The sequence below is a fragment of the Sturnira hondurensis genome, unplaced genomic scaffold, assembly GCF_014824575.4.
Source record: "Sturnira hondurensis isolate 20B ecotype Veracruz unplaced genomic scaffold, ASM1482457v3 Scaffold0007401, whole genome shotgun sequence".
NCBI classification, from domain to species: Eukaryota; Metazoa; Chordata; class Mammalia; order Chiroptera; family Phyllostomidae; genus Sturnira; species Sturnira hondurensis.
Window position 1 is genome coordinate 3246657 of NW_028080032.1, and position 17932 is coordinate 3264588.

Here is a 17932-nt window from a genome sequence, read left to right on the forward strand (position 1 = left end):
CTGTAGATATGAAATTACAACAAGAATTTAAAATACAGTCAGTTTGTAGCAGTATTTATTTCCCAGCTCTAAAACTGTCTGTGCTTTTAAGATCTTTTAAAGCATTCTATTTCTGCAACTCCTCCAAGTAAAGCATACTTTACTATGAATAATGATCTTTCAAAACTTTATGATAGAGTTTGATTATAGTTTTTAAAATGTTTCAATTTGTTTTTAGAAAATTGTCCTAACATTTACTTTATTAAAGATAATTTATTTTCAATTTAAACATGACTCCTGTTATTTGACTCTCATTTTCCTTTTGAATTGTCTCCAGTTGACATAGGGCTGAAGCCTGTAATAGACATAGTGGATTGTAAAAACTCAATTTATATTTATTGACTGAATTTTCAGAATCCAATTGTTCAGAAAATTGCAATTTACAGAGAAGTGATTGATGGGTTTGACTTTCTATTCTGTTTTATTTTTTATTCCTTCTTTCCCTTCACTAGATTTATAATAATAAAATTTTTGATCATTGTATTTCACAAGTGTTATCCAATAAAGGTAAAACCAGGAGCAATTACAGAGGAAAAAATTCTTTGTTCATCTCTCTAAATTAATCTCCCACACTTTCTTTTTATGCGTAAATGCAGTGGTCTTTTTTCAGTTACTCAAACTGGTCAATTCTTTCCAGCTTCAGGGCTTTGCTCACATTGCTTTTTCCTGAGTGAGCTTCTCTTACTCTCAATGGCATTCCTTTTGCTCATAGAATCCGCCCCCAAAGTACAGGTGTAAGTCAAGGTGTTTGACTAGCACCCCCAGACTCTGTGGTCCTTGAATCCTGGGACTTTATTTTGTTCACTACCATATTCTCAGTACTTGAGGGGACACAGTAAGAGTTCAAGAAAACATTTCTTGAGTTAACAACAGCACCTTAACAGTTACACCTATCCTACTCCAAAGCATCTAATGAAAGAGCAATAATAAGCAAGTCTGATCATTTTATTTTGCTTATTTTAACATTTATTTATTTATTTATTTATTTTAGAGAGAGGGGACAGGAAGGAGAAAGAGTGGGAGAGAAACACCACTGTGTGGTTGCCACTCATGTGTCCCCTGCTGGGAACTGGCCTGCAACCCAGGCATGTGCCCTGACTGGGAATCAAACCAGCAACCCTTTGCTTCACAGGCCCATGCTCAATCCACTGAGCTACACCAGCCAGGGCTTATTTTGCTTATTAAAGTGCTGGTTCAAATGTTTTTGGAGCTTTTCCACAGCTCCACCCCAGGGTTTGCAGCATCATCCTTTTTCACTTACAGCGGGAAAGTGGTGGTGGGAAGGCACTCTTGTTTCTTCTTGTTTCTTGTTGCCTACCAAAGTTGTTATTAAACTTTATTCACAACAAGAATTGACTGGTGAATCTCATAATGGCACGCACACTTTCCCATGATTTAGTCACAAGTTTATTAATCACTACTCGACTTCCTTCAGCTCCATTGAACATTGTCAGTGTGTTTCAAGAGGTTCAGGGGTTCTCCTTACAGTGTGTTATCTTTGGGAAAGTGCTTACTTGTTGCTTAGACACCCAGGTAAAAATAATCTGTAATAGAGAGTTCTGCAGGCAGAGTGAGAAAAAGGCTTCATGCACTAGATTCATTTCTTCCAGAAACAATGATAATAAATCAATTTAGAGCCAGGAGAGTAGAAATGCATTGAAATGAAGGCAAAGCACTTTGGTTCAGGTGGCAAACATATATCAAGTGCCTTGAATATGTTGGGCATAAAAAAAAAAGCATATCACATGCTCATCCTCTCATCTACTTCTCCACCCCATGATCAAAGCAGGTGGGCTCCAAACTGTTTTGATCCTGACTCCCTCTCAGCAAAAACTTTTTGAGCACAGCCCTGCAGAGTATGTACACATATTTCTTTATAAACATGTACTGCTATACTAATGTACTGCTTATTAACTTAGAATTCTTAAAACAAAAAGTTTAAAAAGAATGAAGAAAGATAAAATTTATATTTCAAATATCTTCCTAACCATAATCCATAATGATTAGCTAATGTTTCAAGGGACACCAAGAAAAGATTCATTATTGAGAAGTTTAAATTCTTGATAACGTTAATAGTTTGGGGGTAATATATTTTTATATTAGACAAAAGTCTTTCTGGATTAAAATATTGGAGTAAGGGGGGGGTGAAAGAAAATATAATTACAGTGACCCCAAATATTATAACACTAATATGCCCTTTGTTTTTCTTAATTAAAAACATATTTAAGTAGCATTGTGGCAAATCATATTTTAGTATGATTACTTAAAGTTATTTAGTAGTGGGAATTTTAGAAAGGCAACATGCTTACCCTTGAAGATGGAAGACTACAAGCCTCTAATGCAGTCTCAACTCGTTTCCGATCTGCTGAAAACATACGGTATATGCTGCAAAGCGAAAGCACAACATAAGAGAAGTGTTAGGAAAGAGCACTTGTAGGTGATGTCAACAAAGACATTCCATCGAATCAAACCTCTTCGTCATTCAGTGTTAGAGCAATAAAAGCTCCCCATTGCTCCAGGCATTCCTAACTGTGTTTTGAAAGGCTGATGCATGTGCTTTTTATAATCAAAGTGTCTAATATAAAATCAATATTTTCAGACAATGGTGATGACTCAATTAAAAAGACATCACACTAAATAGTCTCTAAAATTAAGCATTAAAATAAGTATCCTTGCCAACTCTGTAACCTTGCTGCTACTCATTGCTCTAAAGGTGTATGTTGTTAGTTAATATTACTAATAATAATTAATTATTTAACTTTTATATTAATAGGAGTCCACTGGTAGCTAGTAAGTCAAAGGTTAAAGGTGTTTGGCTGAATATGATCTAAAGATGTGCTTTCTTTGGTCGATAATTTGGTTTTTAAAAGTATATGATAACTTAAGTACTGGGCCATTTAATATAATAATTCGGATTTATTGATTCCATTGAAACAGTAGAAAATGTAGTGTCTGGAGCCTACTAGCCCCACAGGAAATACGGTGAAGTCGAGTTGCCATTATCCTTTTAGGTGGGATTTCACTCTTCATTCTTCTTCCTGGTCCTGGCCTGTGTCATCTTTTGTTTTCCCTGCCTGGCTCCGGTTGATACTAGAGTTCCCAACCCCTGCTTTCAAGTTTTTCAAGTTAGTGTCATCTTGGTGTAAAGAGACATCATGGCTTCCCAATTTCCATTTCTAGAATAGTTCTTAATCTCAGATGATCTTTTGGATTATCAGCAAGATTCCCCCCACTCCCTCCACACCCTTCTCGCTTTAGTGTTTCTTGAAAACGATGCCACAGAAAGGGGAAGCCCAGGAGAACCTCTCGGAGGCAGCCAGCTGCACTGATGTAAACTTGGAGTGTGCAGGGGGGACGGGTGACTCTGCACTTCCATTCTCCCACTTGGGCCAGCGGAGAAACAGAACAGAGGCATGGCATGGATTCAACTCAATCTCTGAGAAGAAGAAAACGAAAGACGGGAAATGCGCCTGCAGCTTACTTTTTCAGAGGAATGCGCCCTTCTGGAGTGACTTGCAGCTTAAGTTTAGTATAGCTGTGGGAGAAGCAGAAAAACAGTGTTTCATTTTTTAAATGCTAATATAATACATTGGAAAAGGGCTCCTGCATATGTGCAGTTTGCTGAATGTTTGCAGAATGCCCAAGTCTCTACAGTTGGTACTCAGACCAGGAAATAGAACAGTATCACACCAGTAGCCACCCAGGAGCCCCTCTCTCATTCCCTTCTAGACTCTGTTCTCCAAAAGAGAACCGCAACCCTGACTTTGAATAACATAGATTATTTTAGCCTGTTTTTGTGCAGTATATAAATGGAATCACATTCTTTTATGTCTGGCTTCTTTCACTCAGTGTTATGTGTTTGGGATCCATCTGTTTTTTTGGTTTTTGTTTTTGCTTTTAGTTATACTCTCACAATGGCATTCCATTGTGTGAATAAAACTGTAATTTACCTCTTCAACTGCTGCTGGACATGTGGATAGAGAGAAGCAGCAGAATTTTCAGCCTCCACTGATGGGTGGGTAAATTTGGACCACCACTTTAAGGAAGTGCACATGGTATGACACAGCAGTCTCATATCTAGTTGTACATACAACAGAAATGCTCATAACATGTTCACTAAAAGACATGCTGTATAATGCCTGTGGCAGCTATTCATAGAGAAACACTTATTGGGAATAAACATTTGCAATAGATAATAAATGATTAGCCAAATAGATGTTTTGCTAGCTATAACATACTACACTTCAGATAAAACATTTATCTCTGCGTTGCCTTCTACTAACGTTGCCTGGCACAACAGATGTTCAAGAAATGTCTGTTGGATAAGGATGGTAAGATCAAAGATGGTAAAAGAAAAGGTAGAAAGAAAGGGAGAGAGGAGGAGGCATGTATGAAGGGTCAAAATCAAGGTGACAACTGAGGAGATGACATGAGACAATAAGAAAGCATTTCAGTGAAGATACTGACTCAAACTAAAAGGAATTCATAGAAGAGTAAGAAAGAAGTGTGGGCTGAAGTCTTAGGTCTGAAATGATGGGTATGGTTTACAGAAGAAAAAGGAAGGGAGAAAGATATTAAACAAAATAGAGGACCACCTAGAAATATTTCCACTTGGGTTTTGAATTCACAGCTGCCCATCTCTTGGATATCCATAGTTTACAAAGTGAGCACACCAATTCATTGTGACTCATTGGGCAGAAATCATTGTTCTCCTCAATCAAATAATTTTTAGAAAGACTGTTGTAATTCCATAGTGATTGGGTAATTCTCATTTGTTTTTCTTTCTCTTTTTCCCCCTGCTCTTTCCTTTCTCTTTTGTCACTGATATTTGCTGTGACTGTCTACAAGGACCAGAATCAGGACATCAGCCTATTGATTCAATTTAAGAGAAGGTATCGTAGCATCTATCAGAGATCTAAGAATCTGGGGAGATGAATACCATGTGTTGCTAATTTTCTTCCTCAGATTAATAATTGATATGACACAGGCAGATGTAGAGGCAGAGGACTATCTGAAATGAAAAAAATTTTGGACCTGAGCATAAATGACAGTATTTGGAAGTGTCTCCTCATTGTGTGCCAAAGGCATTGACATTCAGAGGAGCTCAAGGTAACATGGGTGTGCAATTCAAAGAAAAGAGTGATCTTTCTTGGAAGTCCTCCAATGTCAAACCCTGGAGAAATCAGTTCCCTAGCAAATCCCACAGGAAAATATATGTTTATTAACATGAGAAGCCAGCACAGCCTAAACAAAAGGCTCACAAAGGAGAAAGGAAACTGACTCAGAAGAAGCAACACCCTTAGCAATAAAATTAGAGCTACTTACGCTTTTTCCAGAAATGCATCCCTGGACATGTTCTGGGCCAGCAGGTTTGTTGCCAAACTGAAAACCTCATTTGTCCATTCCTGGAAAATGTAAATCACACTTGTATTGGCTTAAATACTGTACAGTCATTAGACACATGTTTAACTAGGCTACCAGGAAGACAAATTAGTTCAATTTGTATGCCTAAGGGTGTTTTTTTTTGTAAAAATGACATAATTAAATTCAAATCCCTGAGAAACTACTCCTTTCCTAAGAAAATGTTCTTTATACATAAACAATATTTTCCTGCTTTTTAACAGCCCTCACTGATAGGAAACTGGTATGTTGCCTTTCAACACCTAAACACTTCTTCCTAGTTTCCTTGTACTATAAATAGATAAAGAGTTCTAGAAAAGTTTAAAATATAGTGAAATATATTTCAACACACCTGTAAATGTAATTGTCCCACTTTACTACTCAAGCCAAAGCAGCTATACTAGGGATCTTTAAATGTTAATTACAGTTCTAGAAGTTCTCTAAACCGGTTGCAGTCACATCATACAGTATCCAGTTCTTTGCCTCGCCTAACTCTGTCGGTCCTTCAATTCTTCCTAATCTTAGTCCCTACCTCACACCATTCACCAGGGATCTCACTTGGTTTCCGAAAAAATGGAAAAGAGCAAATCTACAAATAAAGGTGAAGTGCTGTTCTGGATGACAAATTTGAACACACAATTGCCATTCTAGTCCAAAAAAGAAAATTCTCTAAGAGATGACCTAAGAGCTAAGTAATCTAATTATCCAGTGTTATTGCTGACTTGGCTCAATGAAATCATGTTTTCTAGTTCAAAATTTTTTCCACCCAATTTTGTTATTTTTACTCTTATTTCTTGGTCTTTTGTGTTTCTGTCTCTTAACTTAAGGCAGTGATAATACACCATCATGCAATATAGTAATACTTGAGGCGGGACTTGAGGAATGGGGGCATAGAGCAATGAGAAAGAGAACAGGGCATCCTAAGCAGAGAAAATTGGGGGACAAAAATGAAGTCAGCACACAAGGCAGGACTTGGAGGAAATGGTAAGCAGTCTAATATAAATTGAAAAAGAATGGGGAGTTGCTATAAAAACAACAAAGAAGTAAAATAGGGTCCAGAGTATAAACAGCATTGAATGTCTATTCTGATATCTGAAGATTTAGCAAAACAATAGAATATCACCAAAAGGCTTTTGCTTTTTATTGTGTCAGGTGAAGGCACTATGGCCTAGACTGTGTGTTAGGGAGATTATATGGCAGCCACATCAAACCACGTCAAACCGGTTGTGAAACCACAGAAGGAAAACTCAGTTTGGACGTTGTAGTAGTCCAGGTGAGACTTTGAACTCCATCTGTCCACTGCTGGTGGAGGACTTGGGAAAGACAGTGCAGAATAATGCGAGTGAAGCCAAATAACTGACCACCAAACTTGATGTACACACAAAGAATCACAGAAATAACTTTAACAGCTGTAAAAGAAAATTTCCTCAAATCAGATCTTAAACTAAGAGTATTAATTACTGACACTGATTTTAAAAATATGGTTCTAGTTTAATATTTTCTAGGCTGAGGATCAGGCTTTAGACATTTCCAGCTCCACAGCAACTTCATGCATTGGTAAAAGTGTTTACAATTGAGGGCAATGTACCATTTTGTATGCTTACTGGGGGCCAACTCCACACCAGAAATAGGTATGGTGAAGAAATTAAAAAGAGTTGGGGAGATTTAGCTGGTTCTGACCTTTTGGGTAAAAATTAAAGCCTGTATTATATCCAATCCAATAGAAATACAGGGTAGGGAAAAGTAAGTTTATAGATGCAAGTACATGAAGCAAAGAGTGTATTCTTACATTATTATTTACTTATTAATATTGTATTGTCCATATAACCAAGCCCTATAAGTGAACTACATTTAATTTCCTAGTACCCACATTGAAAAAGGTAAAAAAGAAACAGAGGAAACTGATTTTAATAATATATTTTATTTAAACCAATATTTAAAAATATTATTATTAATCACGTAATCAACATAAGAATTACTAATATACTTTACATCCTTTTTATGTGCTAACTCTTTGAAATGAGGTGTGCATTTTACACTTATGGGTCATCTCAATTTGCACCGGCAACCTTCCAAGTGCTCAATATAGCCACATGTGTGGCTGGTGGCAGTGGCTGCCACATTGGTCAGTGCAGGTCTTCTAGAACCCTGGCCCTTTCCATGGATCCTTTACAAAGCCAGGAGTAGGAGAACATCATCCTTTTCTTTTTAAAAAAACTTTTTTATTAAAATTTTTTTTTACGTCATCCTTTTCTTCACTGCACAGCCACAGTGGGTTCATTAAGAAAGTAAAGCATAATTTATTTTCATCACATTCTCAGAATGTGACCGTCTACATTTTCAAGTATGGAATTCCTAGAATCCACTGGTCTCCTGCAACCTTTTGAGATACACAAGAGATCTAATTCAAGCTGAGCCAAAGATTCAGGAAAAAAAAAGAAGTGATCAAGAGAACTTTATTTATTTTTAATTTGTATTTGTTTGTTTATTTCTTATTTGTTGTTCTTGTTTCACTTATTTATGCATTCACCAGTTAATTCTGATATAGGTCCTGACTAGGACTCAAACCCTCAACCTTGGCATATTGGGATGATGCTATAACCAAATCAGTTACACAGCCAAGGCTGAGATCTTTAGAAATAACCCAATTCTTGGTTTGGCACTGGTCCCTGACTATTTCACATCGAGCTAAAACAATGTGTCTAACTTTGGATTCCCTAAAAGCAGACCCTGAGACAAGAATTTATGAGTATTGGATGTATTACAAAGTGCTCTCTGAAACATTATAGGAAAGTGAGCAGAGCTGCCATGGGGAGAAGGCAGAAGGGTGAGATACCAAGCAAACTCAGGCAAATGCTAAGTTTGGCTTAATTCTTTCCTGTGTGGACAAAACCTCAAAGTTGGGTTTTCTGATCAGGGGCAAGTGACCTGAAGTATGGCACTCCTGTGCCTGTTAATCTTAGTTAAGGCTGCTGGGTGAGGGGAACCCCCCGCCCCAGGCACTTCCTACTTTCCGTGGTGGCGGGCACAAAGGGTCCCAGCATTCAGAGGAAGCTGCCCACACAGACACAGGTATTAGTTGTTGGGAGTAAAAGCCCACCAAGGTGATGCGTTTGAGAATGGCAAAGGAATAAGGGGTGGGGGGTATGGGCAGAGCATTGCTGCAACAAGGTAACATATTTCAAGATTTTTGGGTACCAGTAGTAGCTACATTAGGTGAACAAGAGATGTTCAACCAAATGCATGGGGATACTGGCTCACAGACACAGGTTCTAGAGCAGCGTTTCTCAAACTTTTATAGCATACAGATCACTGGGGGTCTAGTTGAAATATAAGTGCTGACACAGGACATCTGGGGAGGGGACAGATAATCTCTATTTCCTACAAGCTCCCAAGTGAGGTCTACGTTGGACCACACCACAGAGGAGCAAAATTCTAGAGTCAACTTGCGGCACTGACCCAAAGTTTGTTAGAAATGTAGGACTTAAGGCTCCACACCAGATCTTCTGACTCAGAGTGCAGAAAATATCTGCGCTTTTTCCATGAAACTGTTATATATTTATGCCAATTAAGGTATGAGCACACTGCTGGGCCAGCAACAACATTTTGAATAACAGGGTGTTCCAGGAAGCATTTATTCTCATCTTTGTCCACTCAGTTTCCAAGCAAATAAAGAAATTACTCTAGTTATTCGTTTTAGAAAAATCAAAGGCCCGTAAGGCTGTATTAAGAACATGACTAAGGAGATGAGGCCAGAGCAGCTTAAAGGAGCCTCTGTCCATCATGAGATTATGACATGCTTTCCGAGGGGCAGACAGATCCAATCCTGGCAGTACCGTCAGTCTGGAGCTGGGCCCTAGTTAGTTTGGCTTTAGAAAGACAGCTTCTTATTTAATCTGGAGGATTTGTTTTCTACTTTCAGAGACACAGTTCTGATGATTGCCACTAAGCTTGGTTCAGCCCCCGCTATTTAAACCCTGAAGCTCCTTAAGTGACATTTTCTGCCTTGTGATCAATCTCTTGTCATAAAAAGAATAACAGAGACCTGAACTAACGAAAATGGATCTAAAGATCACCTTCTGTGGAGTTCATCTGGAGTTTAAATGTGCATGTTTGAATATTCCTTCTGTGAGATTATTTCTGCAATTCCCTTCCCCTAGGTTCCTGTGCAGTTAATATGTCAGTCTCTCCACCATTAGAGAGATCAAGTTGTCCTACCATGTCACGGAGTTTATGTCTAAAGCTATTTAAATTCTGTCATACTTAGCACAGGATTTATGTGTTCGTTTAATACTACCAACAATTATTTCACGACTCTCAATCTCTCTCACAGGCATTGTTTGAGCGCTTACTATGTACTGAGCTAAGTTCTTTGCATCAGTATCATAATTCTTACAACTATTCTCAAGGAGGTAGGTACTGCTTTTAGCCTCATTTTACAGCTACGGATTCAGTTTCATAGGTCTTATAAAACTTATGTCCTCAGAGCTAATGAAAGTCACACTTTAGGATTAGATTGCTTGTTTCAAGGGCCCCAATACTTATACTCATAGATAACTGTGCTTTCAGTCATTTTGTCATAAAGAAATTTTAGGGTTGCTGATACAGATAACTCAGCAAGATACAAAGAGAAGTAAATCCACTTAGCTGTTTTCTGTATAAAACACCAATTTAGCACTTACTGTAGGCTAGACACTATTCTAAGCATTTTTCAAACAACATTTAATTCTCACAACAACCCTATGAGATATATTCTGTTATTACCATCCCATTTTACAAAGGGTCAAGGAATGTCAGGAGAAATGATAAGATGGAGCGAGAAGGGAGGCCAGTCACAAAATGTGGGTCAAAAATATTGAACTTCGATAGAGATAGGTCATACATTCAATGTAAACTTGCTTGTAAAGAGTGATTCAAGCATAACATGATTCACATTTCCCCTAGATCCAAACACCCGTGTAGCAGTTCAACAGAATTCCTAGTGCTCAGAACAATAGTTTCTCCATTGGAAATTTGCACCCCTTAACTTTTTGTCCTAAGTTGTAACTGCCAAGGGTATACTGACAAAGACAGGGTCTTCTGGAAGAAACATCATTCTTTCAGGTATTTCTGTTTCCTATTGTCCTGGTCCACATTATCTTTAGTATTTTAGAGTATTGACTTTATCTTTCCTTTTTCAACTTTATGTACATTTGGTACACATAAAGATACAGAGAACGGTGTAACTAACACAGATCTAAATTTAACAAATGCCAATGTTTTGCCATATTTGTTTTAGTACATAAAAATATATGTCCTTAGGATATTACAATGCAGAATAATTGTATATTATGCTTCTCCCTGACTCCATTCTTCTCCTTCTCCCTAGAAGCAAGCTCATTTTGGGCGGTAGATACTAATACCATCTATTTTCACGTAGTATTATGAGGAGAAGGGTATAGGTCAGGGTTCAGCAAACTAAGGCCTGCTTTTGGAAATGAAGTTGTACTGGTGCACAGCCACACTCGTTCATTCGTATGTGGTCTCTGGCTGTCTGCAGCAATGCAACGGTGGCAGAGTTGAGTATGAGTAGTTGCAACAGAGACTCCAAATATGTAAACTATTTACTATCAGGTCCTTTCCAGAAACTTTGCCACCCCTTGGTATGGGACCATTCATGTTTAAAATACTACATAAGTTATATCACACTGTATATACCCTTGGATTAATGGATATCTGCAACCAACATTATGTTCTTGCTTCTGCATGTGGATGTATTTATTTTAACCACTGTACTATTCCACTGTAGGAATGTATGATTTATGAGCCCATATTTTTATTGATGAACATTCATTGTTTTTTCCTTCAAAACTGTTCGTTTGCACAAACATACTTCCTGTTACGTTAGAGCACATCTAAGAAATTCACTAGGATGGATATCCTGATGAATTCTTAGAATCTATGCGTCTTCCTACTACCAGATGCTGCCGATTGCTCACTGAAGTGGCAAGGACACTGTGCTTTCCTATTGGCAGTGAGCTTTGATTTTCCCATGCTCTCGACAACTTGCTATCATCAGATTTTTAGAAGACTTTGCAAACCTGATGGATGCAGTGTGGGCCTTGCACAGGTCTTGATTGGCATCTGTGGTTTACCAGCATAGTGGAGCATCATTTTATGTGTGTTGGGGCTATTCAATTTCCTTTTCTGCAAATTTTCTGTTCACACTCTTACCCCATTTTTATTTTAGGATATTCATGCCATTGTCATTAAAAGGGGGTTTTTGTTTGTTTGCTTGAGGTTTGAGCTCAAACACAGGCCAGTGGTGGGTATCAGTCTTATTGGTAGAAAAGTGCCATGCAAAGGTTGCATGTTGCAAATGACACCCATGGTGTTGTGGCACTGAGGAGTCCAGATCACTGCCTGACTGCCACCAAACACCTGGAATTACAAAGAAAAGGCAGAGTATAACCTCTTCTCTCAGAAACATGTATTCATTCAGAAGATTCTTTGGGAAAACCAAAACATTCCAAAAGGAATACTGAATATCTCTCTCTCTCCCCCTATATGTGTGTGTGTGTGTTTGTGAATTATTATACTATATAATTACATAAATAATTATGAGTTAGTGGTTACCCAAATGAAGTAAAAAGAGTAGCAAATGATAATCTAAAAGCAGGTTATTTCTAAAAATGCCTATTGGGAAGCCTCAGTTTACTGTATTTAATTAATTTTTAGCAGGTTCTTGGAGTGTATAAGAATTTATAACAAGCTACTTTAATAACTGTAAGACATATGCAGGTCCTAGCAATTTGAATCATTTTCTATTTATTTTTTATTTATTGGCAAACCTGTACTCCAATAATGGTGTCATTCCCATTACCTCTGGTCCTATGCGGGGAGCGGTTTGGGATTTGGATGAGAACACTGTGTGGCTCATTCAGAGATGCAGAGCCTGGCTGAGCACATTCTCTCACCTGCTGGCACGCATCAGAATTGGTCTTGTCGAGCATTTGTCTTCATGGCACAGTGAAGCATTTTTTTTTCATGTGAAAAATGGTATATGAGCTATAAAGCTTTTCATTAAAACCAGAAAGGAGAAAGAAGCCACTGCATTTACGATACTATATAGAGGATTTAGAATTTTCGTAAAATTGCTGGTACAGTTTCTCTGCATTAGGTGGTAATGCAGGCCTTATATTTCAAAGCCAAAATGTTTTCATCTTTATCTCATACTGAAAAGAAATGGCTGTCAAATACAATATAATTACCAAAACAAAAGTAAAACCAGGAAGCATTTTAGAACCCAATATTATCATCATTGGGACACTAGACAGTCATCCTATTCAAATAATATCCTGTAATGGTGCATAATTATATTCAGACTATGTGACTCGAATGTCTTCAGGCTACAGTTGATGAAACCACAACTCAGACTAGCCTAGGAAATAGAATTTATCACAAACAAGGGGTTATTTCCTGAAACCAAAGTAAAAATTGGACAAACTGTAACAAAAGAATATATTTATAATACAAAACCACCAGGAATCTGGGGCCTGAATGCCAGGAGGAACTTCTTCACTGCTTTTTCACTGCTGTCTCTTCCTGGGGGCATTTTTCTCTCTACCACCCAGTTTCTTCCCCCCGGCCAACAACTTCACCAAGAGATGTGACATACAGCACCTCCCATCACCAGAGAGAGTGGTTTCTCACTTACAGAATCAAAAATCCTGGGAAAGATCTCTAACTGACATACTTCCAGAACAATCAAGGTAATACCCTCGTAGCGTCCATGCAAACCAAACCATTGGAACTGGGAGAAGCAGGGAGCAGAAGGGTAGAAGAACACAGAAAAACCACTTACGTGCATTCGTGAGAGTACACGGTGGCAAAGCAGATAAAAGAAGTATACATGCTCACGGTTCTGTGTCCCATTCTTTTTATAAAACAGGCAATAAATCCATACTGGTTGATTTGTGATGACTGCACGAATGGAGAAATGTAAATGAAAGAGAACTACATTCATGCTTGATAGTTTATGCCTTTTGGATTTATTTTAATGTATTTTCTATTGTTATGAGTATTCAGTCACCATTCTTGGCTACATTCTTGGCCATTATTCTTGTAATAATGGCATTACACCTTTTTTTATTTTAAACTGAACTACACCGGAATAGGCCATTATTCTTGTAATAATGGCATTACCCTTTTTTTACTTTAAACTGAACTACACTGGAATAGGCTATGAAAACTTGTGGGGTACCGTGTGTAATTTGAGAGGCTGAAGGGGCTCTCCAATTAATAAAGTACAGACGCTTTGCTATTAGGGCTTAGGGCAGTTAAGTCAGCAACACAGATAGACACACTTTACACTTTGTTTCATGTTTTGGACTGTATCATGAAGAACATTTGCCTGACTATCTTTTCCCAGATAAGTGAAGCTCCGTTGTGTGAAATGGTACCCTGATGGCCTTAGGAAGTGTCCACGTGCTGGTAAGTGCAGTAGAGAAGAAGTACATCTTGGAATGTGTGAGGATCCACATTTTGAGATAACTTTGAGAGGTGTTAGGTCTCATATACCCTTAGTCCTCTTCCAACACCTCTTGATATTCCCCTGACCAATGGGAAAAGTTTAATGGGGTAAAATCAAGTTAAAATGAATATTAAGAGAATTCTTCAAAAGGAAAAAATAACCCCCCCAATAGAGCAACGCCCATGGCACAGAGTAGGAAAGAAAGATGTTTTGCTTTGGCTAATTCTTCATGAGAGGTTATCAGTTGTATCACTGTGAATCTCAGGTGCATTTCGAACATTTTGAGCTGAAGAGACAACCTCTGCTCCCTCCCGCTAGTTTGCTGAGTCACTTCTCATTTCTACAACTGAGAAATGCTAATTGCATGCCCACATATGAAACGCCAAAGGTTCATTTCTATGGCTTTCATGTCGATCTGCTATATTGTTGAAATGGTTCTTCCCAGAAGCTTTGTGTCACTTGTGAAAACAACTGCTGTTATGTCTTCTGAGTTTAGCAGTTTCAATGCTATTTATTACTTTGCTTGACTCTGCCAGAGTGCTGTGTACTGAAGAGAGTAAGTGTATGTAAGCAAGGTCTGCAAAGTATAATTGACGCCACTGTTTATTTTATAAAAAAATAATTCTATTTAAAGAGATCAGATAGAAAATGATTTTAAAAGAAAAAAACAGCTAATTTCTTTAGTGAGATGTGTGTGGACTGAAACAAAGGAGCAATGACAATTTCTTGGGAGTTAATTGGTGCTGCTTTTTCATTAAATAAAATGTATTTGACAAAATTAAAACCACATTCCTTGAAAATTAATTAGTAAACTACATATAGGTACTTCTTCATTAACTTATAACTTAGTATATGGCATTCTGCTAAAATATAATTTTTCTCATTGGGAAATCCATTTGTTTTAAATTATGTTAATTATGCCTCCTATGCTTGTCGGGGCCTAAAGATGGTGAATGCAATCCATCAAGAAAATCGCACCAGGAGGGCTTGGCTGAGGCAGCCCCAAACAGGATGCTGCAGCCGAGCCAGGTAGCCCCCACCCTTGTGGGCATCCCTTGATCACGAGTACTAACTACCAATCAAGATGCTGATCACGCGCCCACCTACCAATCGTCGCCAGGAGCATGCAGTGAGCATGCACAGGACAACCTATCAGAACCACCTCCCCTTTTCCCCTGCCCCCTATATAACAGCCCCGCCTAAAATAAAATTCGCAGCTTGATCAGAATCCTTTGTCTTGCTGCCTTTCTCCGCACCTCTTGTTCCCATCCCTATTCATCCGTTTCAGGTAGACTCGGGACCCCAGTTGACTATTCCGCGGGACGGAACATATGCTTATTTTAAATCTTTTTGCAAGCTAGATTATTCCTATTCAGATGAAGGGGTCTTTGGCTCTGGGTAAGTGAACCTATCTGTCAGTCCTTCCTTCACTATGAAAACTGTTCTTTGCCTTGGCTCTAATTACCTCATGTTTGGTAACCCTCACTGCTGACAGAGGCTATGGAAGGGCGCATCTTAAAAGACAATTTGTGCTTGTCTTCTAATTTAACATTAAATGCTCCTTACTGACCTTTACACTGTTGATGCTTTTGCCAGTTTCGTTAAAAATACACTTGGATATCAGAACGCTGCTCTGCCACTCACTAGCTGTGGGACCCAATGCTAAGTGCTAGCTAATACACATTTCCTCCTCCCTAACAGAAGCCCCAACACTATTTAGGCCAGAAATAGATCCAACTGAAACATGTACCTTTTCCACCCTCTCCAGTAGCTGGGGTAGCAATGTGACACCTGGTAAATCACATGTTAGCAGAAGTCTGCTGCAAATCCTTAGGGAAATGGGGTTTCCTGATATGGGTGCTCATTTCTTGTCGTTGTTGGGAATGCAAATGGAAGGACTGGAGGTGCAGAGGCATCCAGATCTCTGAGGGAAAGGCCATGGGAATCACCAGGTCTTTGGCCGTGTTATTTTGAGGCACTGAACTGATGCTGCAATCACCCATCTACCCACCTTCAGGGTCCTGCTCCATGAGAAAAAACTGCAAACAAATAAAAAGACCCTCAATTTCTTACTTTGTCTAAGCCACCATTTGGTTTAATTTTCGGCTACACAAGGCTGAATGTAACCCCTGCTCTAAAGAATCATCTTTGATCAGTTTTTAACCTGTCTGAAATTCATTTGCCTCATAAATTATAGCTAATAATAGGACTTAACTTCATGGAGCTGTTGTAAGAATTAAGGGAGGTAATTGATGTTAAATGCTTTGACCAGTGACAGCCACAGCAAATTCTTAAGTGTCAGCGATCTAAAAAAAAAAATTGTTTATCAAAGAAACAATACATAGTCTAAAACACTATGCTCAGAGAGATTATAACAAAAGTCAGTGATTGCTTATGACATGATCACCCTGGTTCTGCCTCTTGAAAACCATTTTCAGCATTTCTATTTCTGGCAGCACTTCCATATTTTTGAAGAATATATGTGCACGGCTTTTTCTTGATTGACTGATTTCAGAATTTACTGTTGCCCAGCTCTGATTGATGAGACTTTAAATCTGTTATCCCAACTCCTGTTGCCTTTTGTCCTTCCCCCGATGGGTTGAGTGACCAGTGTGCCTTCCCCAGCCACTTCTACAACTCAGGCAACATCCTGAAGCCATTTCCTGATCCACCAATGAGAGACAGTATCTCTTGGCTTCTCTGTTTGTGAGAAGAGGACAGTTAATGAGCAATCATTATTTCTTACTTCCAACACTTGTTACCTTAAATTTACTTCTTCAATTGTCGAAACTGAAACGTTTTTATCTTGTTTAGTATCCATAACTGACTGCAAATATTTGCATATACATTGATTCTAAAATTTTAAAACCAAGAAAATAAATATTTACATGCTCACAAAAAATGCAAATGCAATTTTAAGCAAGGCTACAATTACCTTCATTGCCACAGTTCCAACACGATGAACCACGTGGCTATCCAAAGGGAATAGTCCCACTATCAAGATAATATCAATCTTTCTTGGCTGCTCTTCCAGTTGTTGAAGTTCCTGCATGCTTTACCATGGCTTATTTTGAATAATACATTTCTTTCAAATTTGTCCCTTCTTCTACCTTACTCTTCTTTTAGGGGAAAGAAACAGGCTTTAAAAAAATATATCTACTATCTTACAGCTTCTTATTCACATTGCCTGAGCATATTCCTCTCCTATAGTTGCTATTTCAATTTTGAGACTTTTCTTTAGCTTTCACATATTTTTTTTGCATTATGACTTTCATATTTTCCTCCCGTGTTTTCTCCTTTTCATTGGCTGCCACATTCTTCAGATTGATTGTGTGTTTATCGCTTATCTTTTCTGTCATTGCCAACTTTTTGTCCTTAACTTTTTGGTTATTTGTTTGCTGGCTTCATCGCTGTTTGGTTCTACATTCTGGGACGTTCCTTTCACCTACAACAGTTGTGTAGAATTTTGATTTTCATTCTGTTATCTTATTTTTTATTTTTGAGAAGACTCTATTATTTTTGTTACCTATTTTTCATAGCACCTTGTTCTTATTTCATGGATATAATATACTAAAAACCTTCCCTGAAGATACTTCCTTTTTTAAAAAATTTAATTTGTTCCTCAAGTTATCCCTGTATCTTCTATCATCATTTTACTTTTGTTTATCTTGGCTTCCTTTATCTTTCAATGTTGTACTTTTTCTCAATAGCCTGTGATATTTTGTTTTCAGTTCACATTTTAGACTAGGGCAATGATGGGCTGACAGGGACCTCTGAGTGTGTAAGTCCAACTTACACACTTGTGGATTTCCATTTAGGGTAAGCATGTGGGTTCCAGCTGCTATGGTGTGGTATCCTTTATGGCTAGAATGAGAAGAACTTTATATTATGGATCCTTAACTCCAACGCTTGCCACCATAATTCTTTTCAAATAGTTTGTTCAGTTACAAAGAAGACAAACCTTCACCTTTTGACATGAGA

General features: G+C 38.1%; 1 protein-coding gene across 3 annotated transcripts in view; it reads right to left on the reverse strand.

Annotated features, from left to right (window-relative positions):
* The window catches only part of PLCB1 (phospholipase C beta 1), a 665285-nt gene that overhangs the window by 209489 nt on the left and 437864 nt on the right, over positions 1 to 17932 (reverse strand). For all 3 annotated transcript variants that reach the window (XM_037051663.1, XM_037051665.1, XM_037051666.1), the window contains exons 5-7: positions 5365 to 5444; positions 3521 to 3574; positions 2349 to 2424 (exon numbers count right to left, since the gene is read on the reverse strand). In XM_037051663.1, the coding sequence (XP_036907558.1) occupies positions 2349 to 2424; positions 3521 to 3574; positions 5365 to 5444 (210 nt within the window). The remainder of the gene's footprint in view (positions 1 to 2348; positions 2425 to 3520; positions 3575 to 5364; positions 5445 to 17932) is intronic.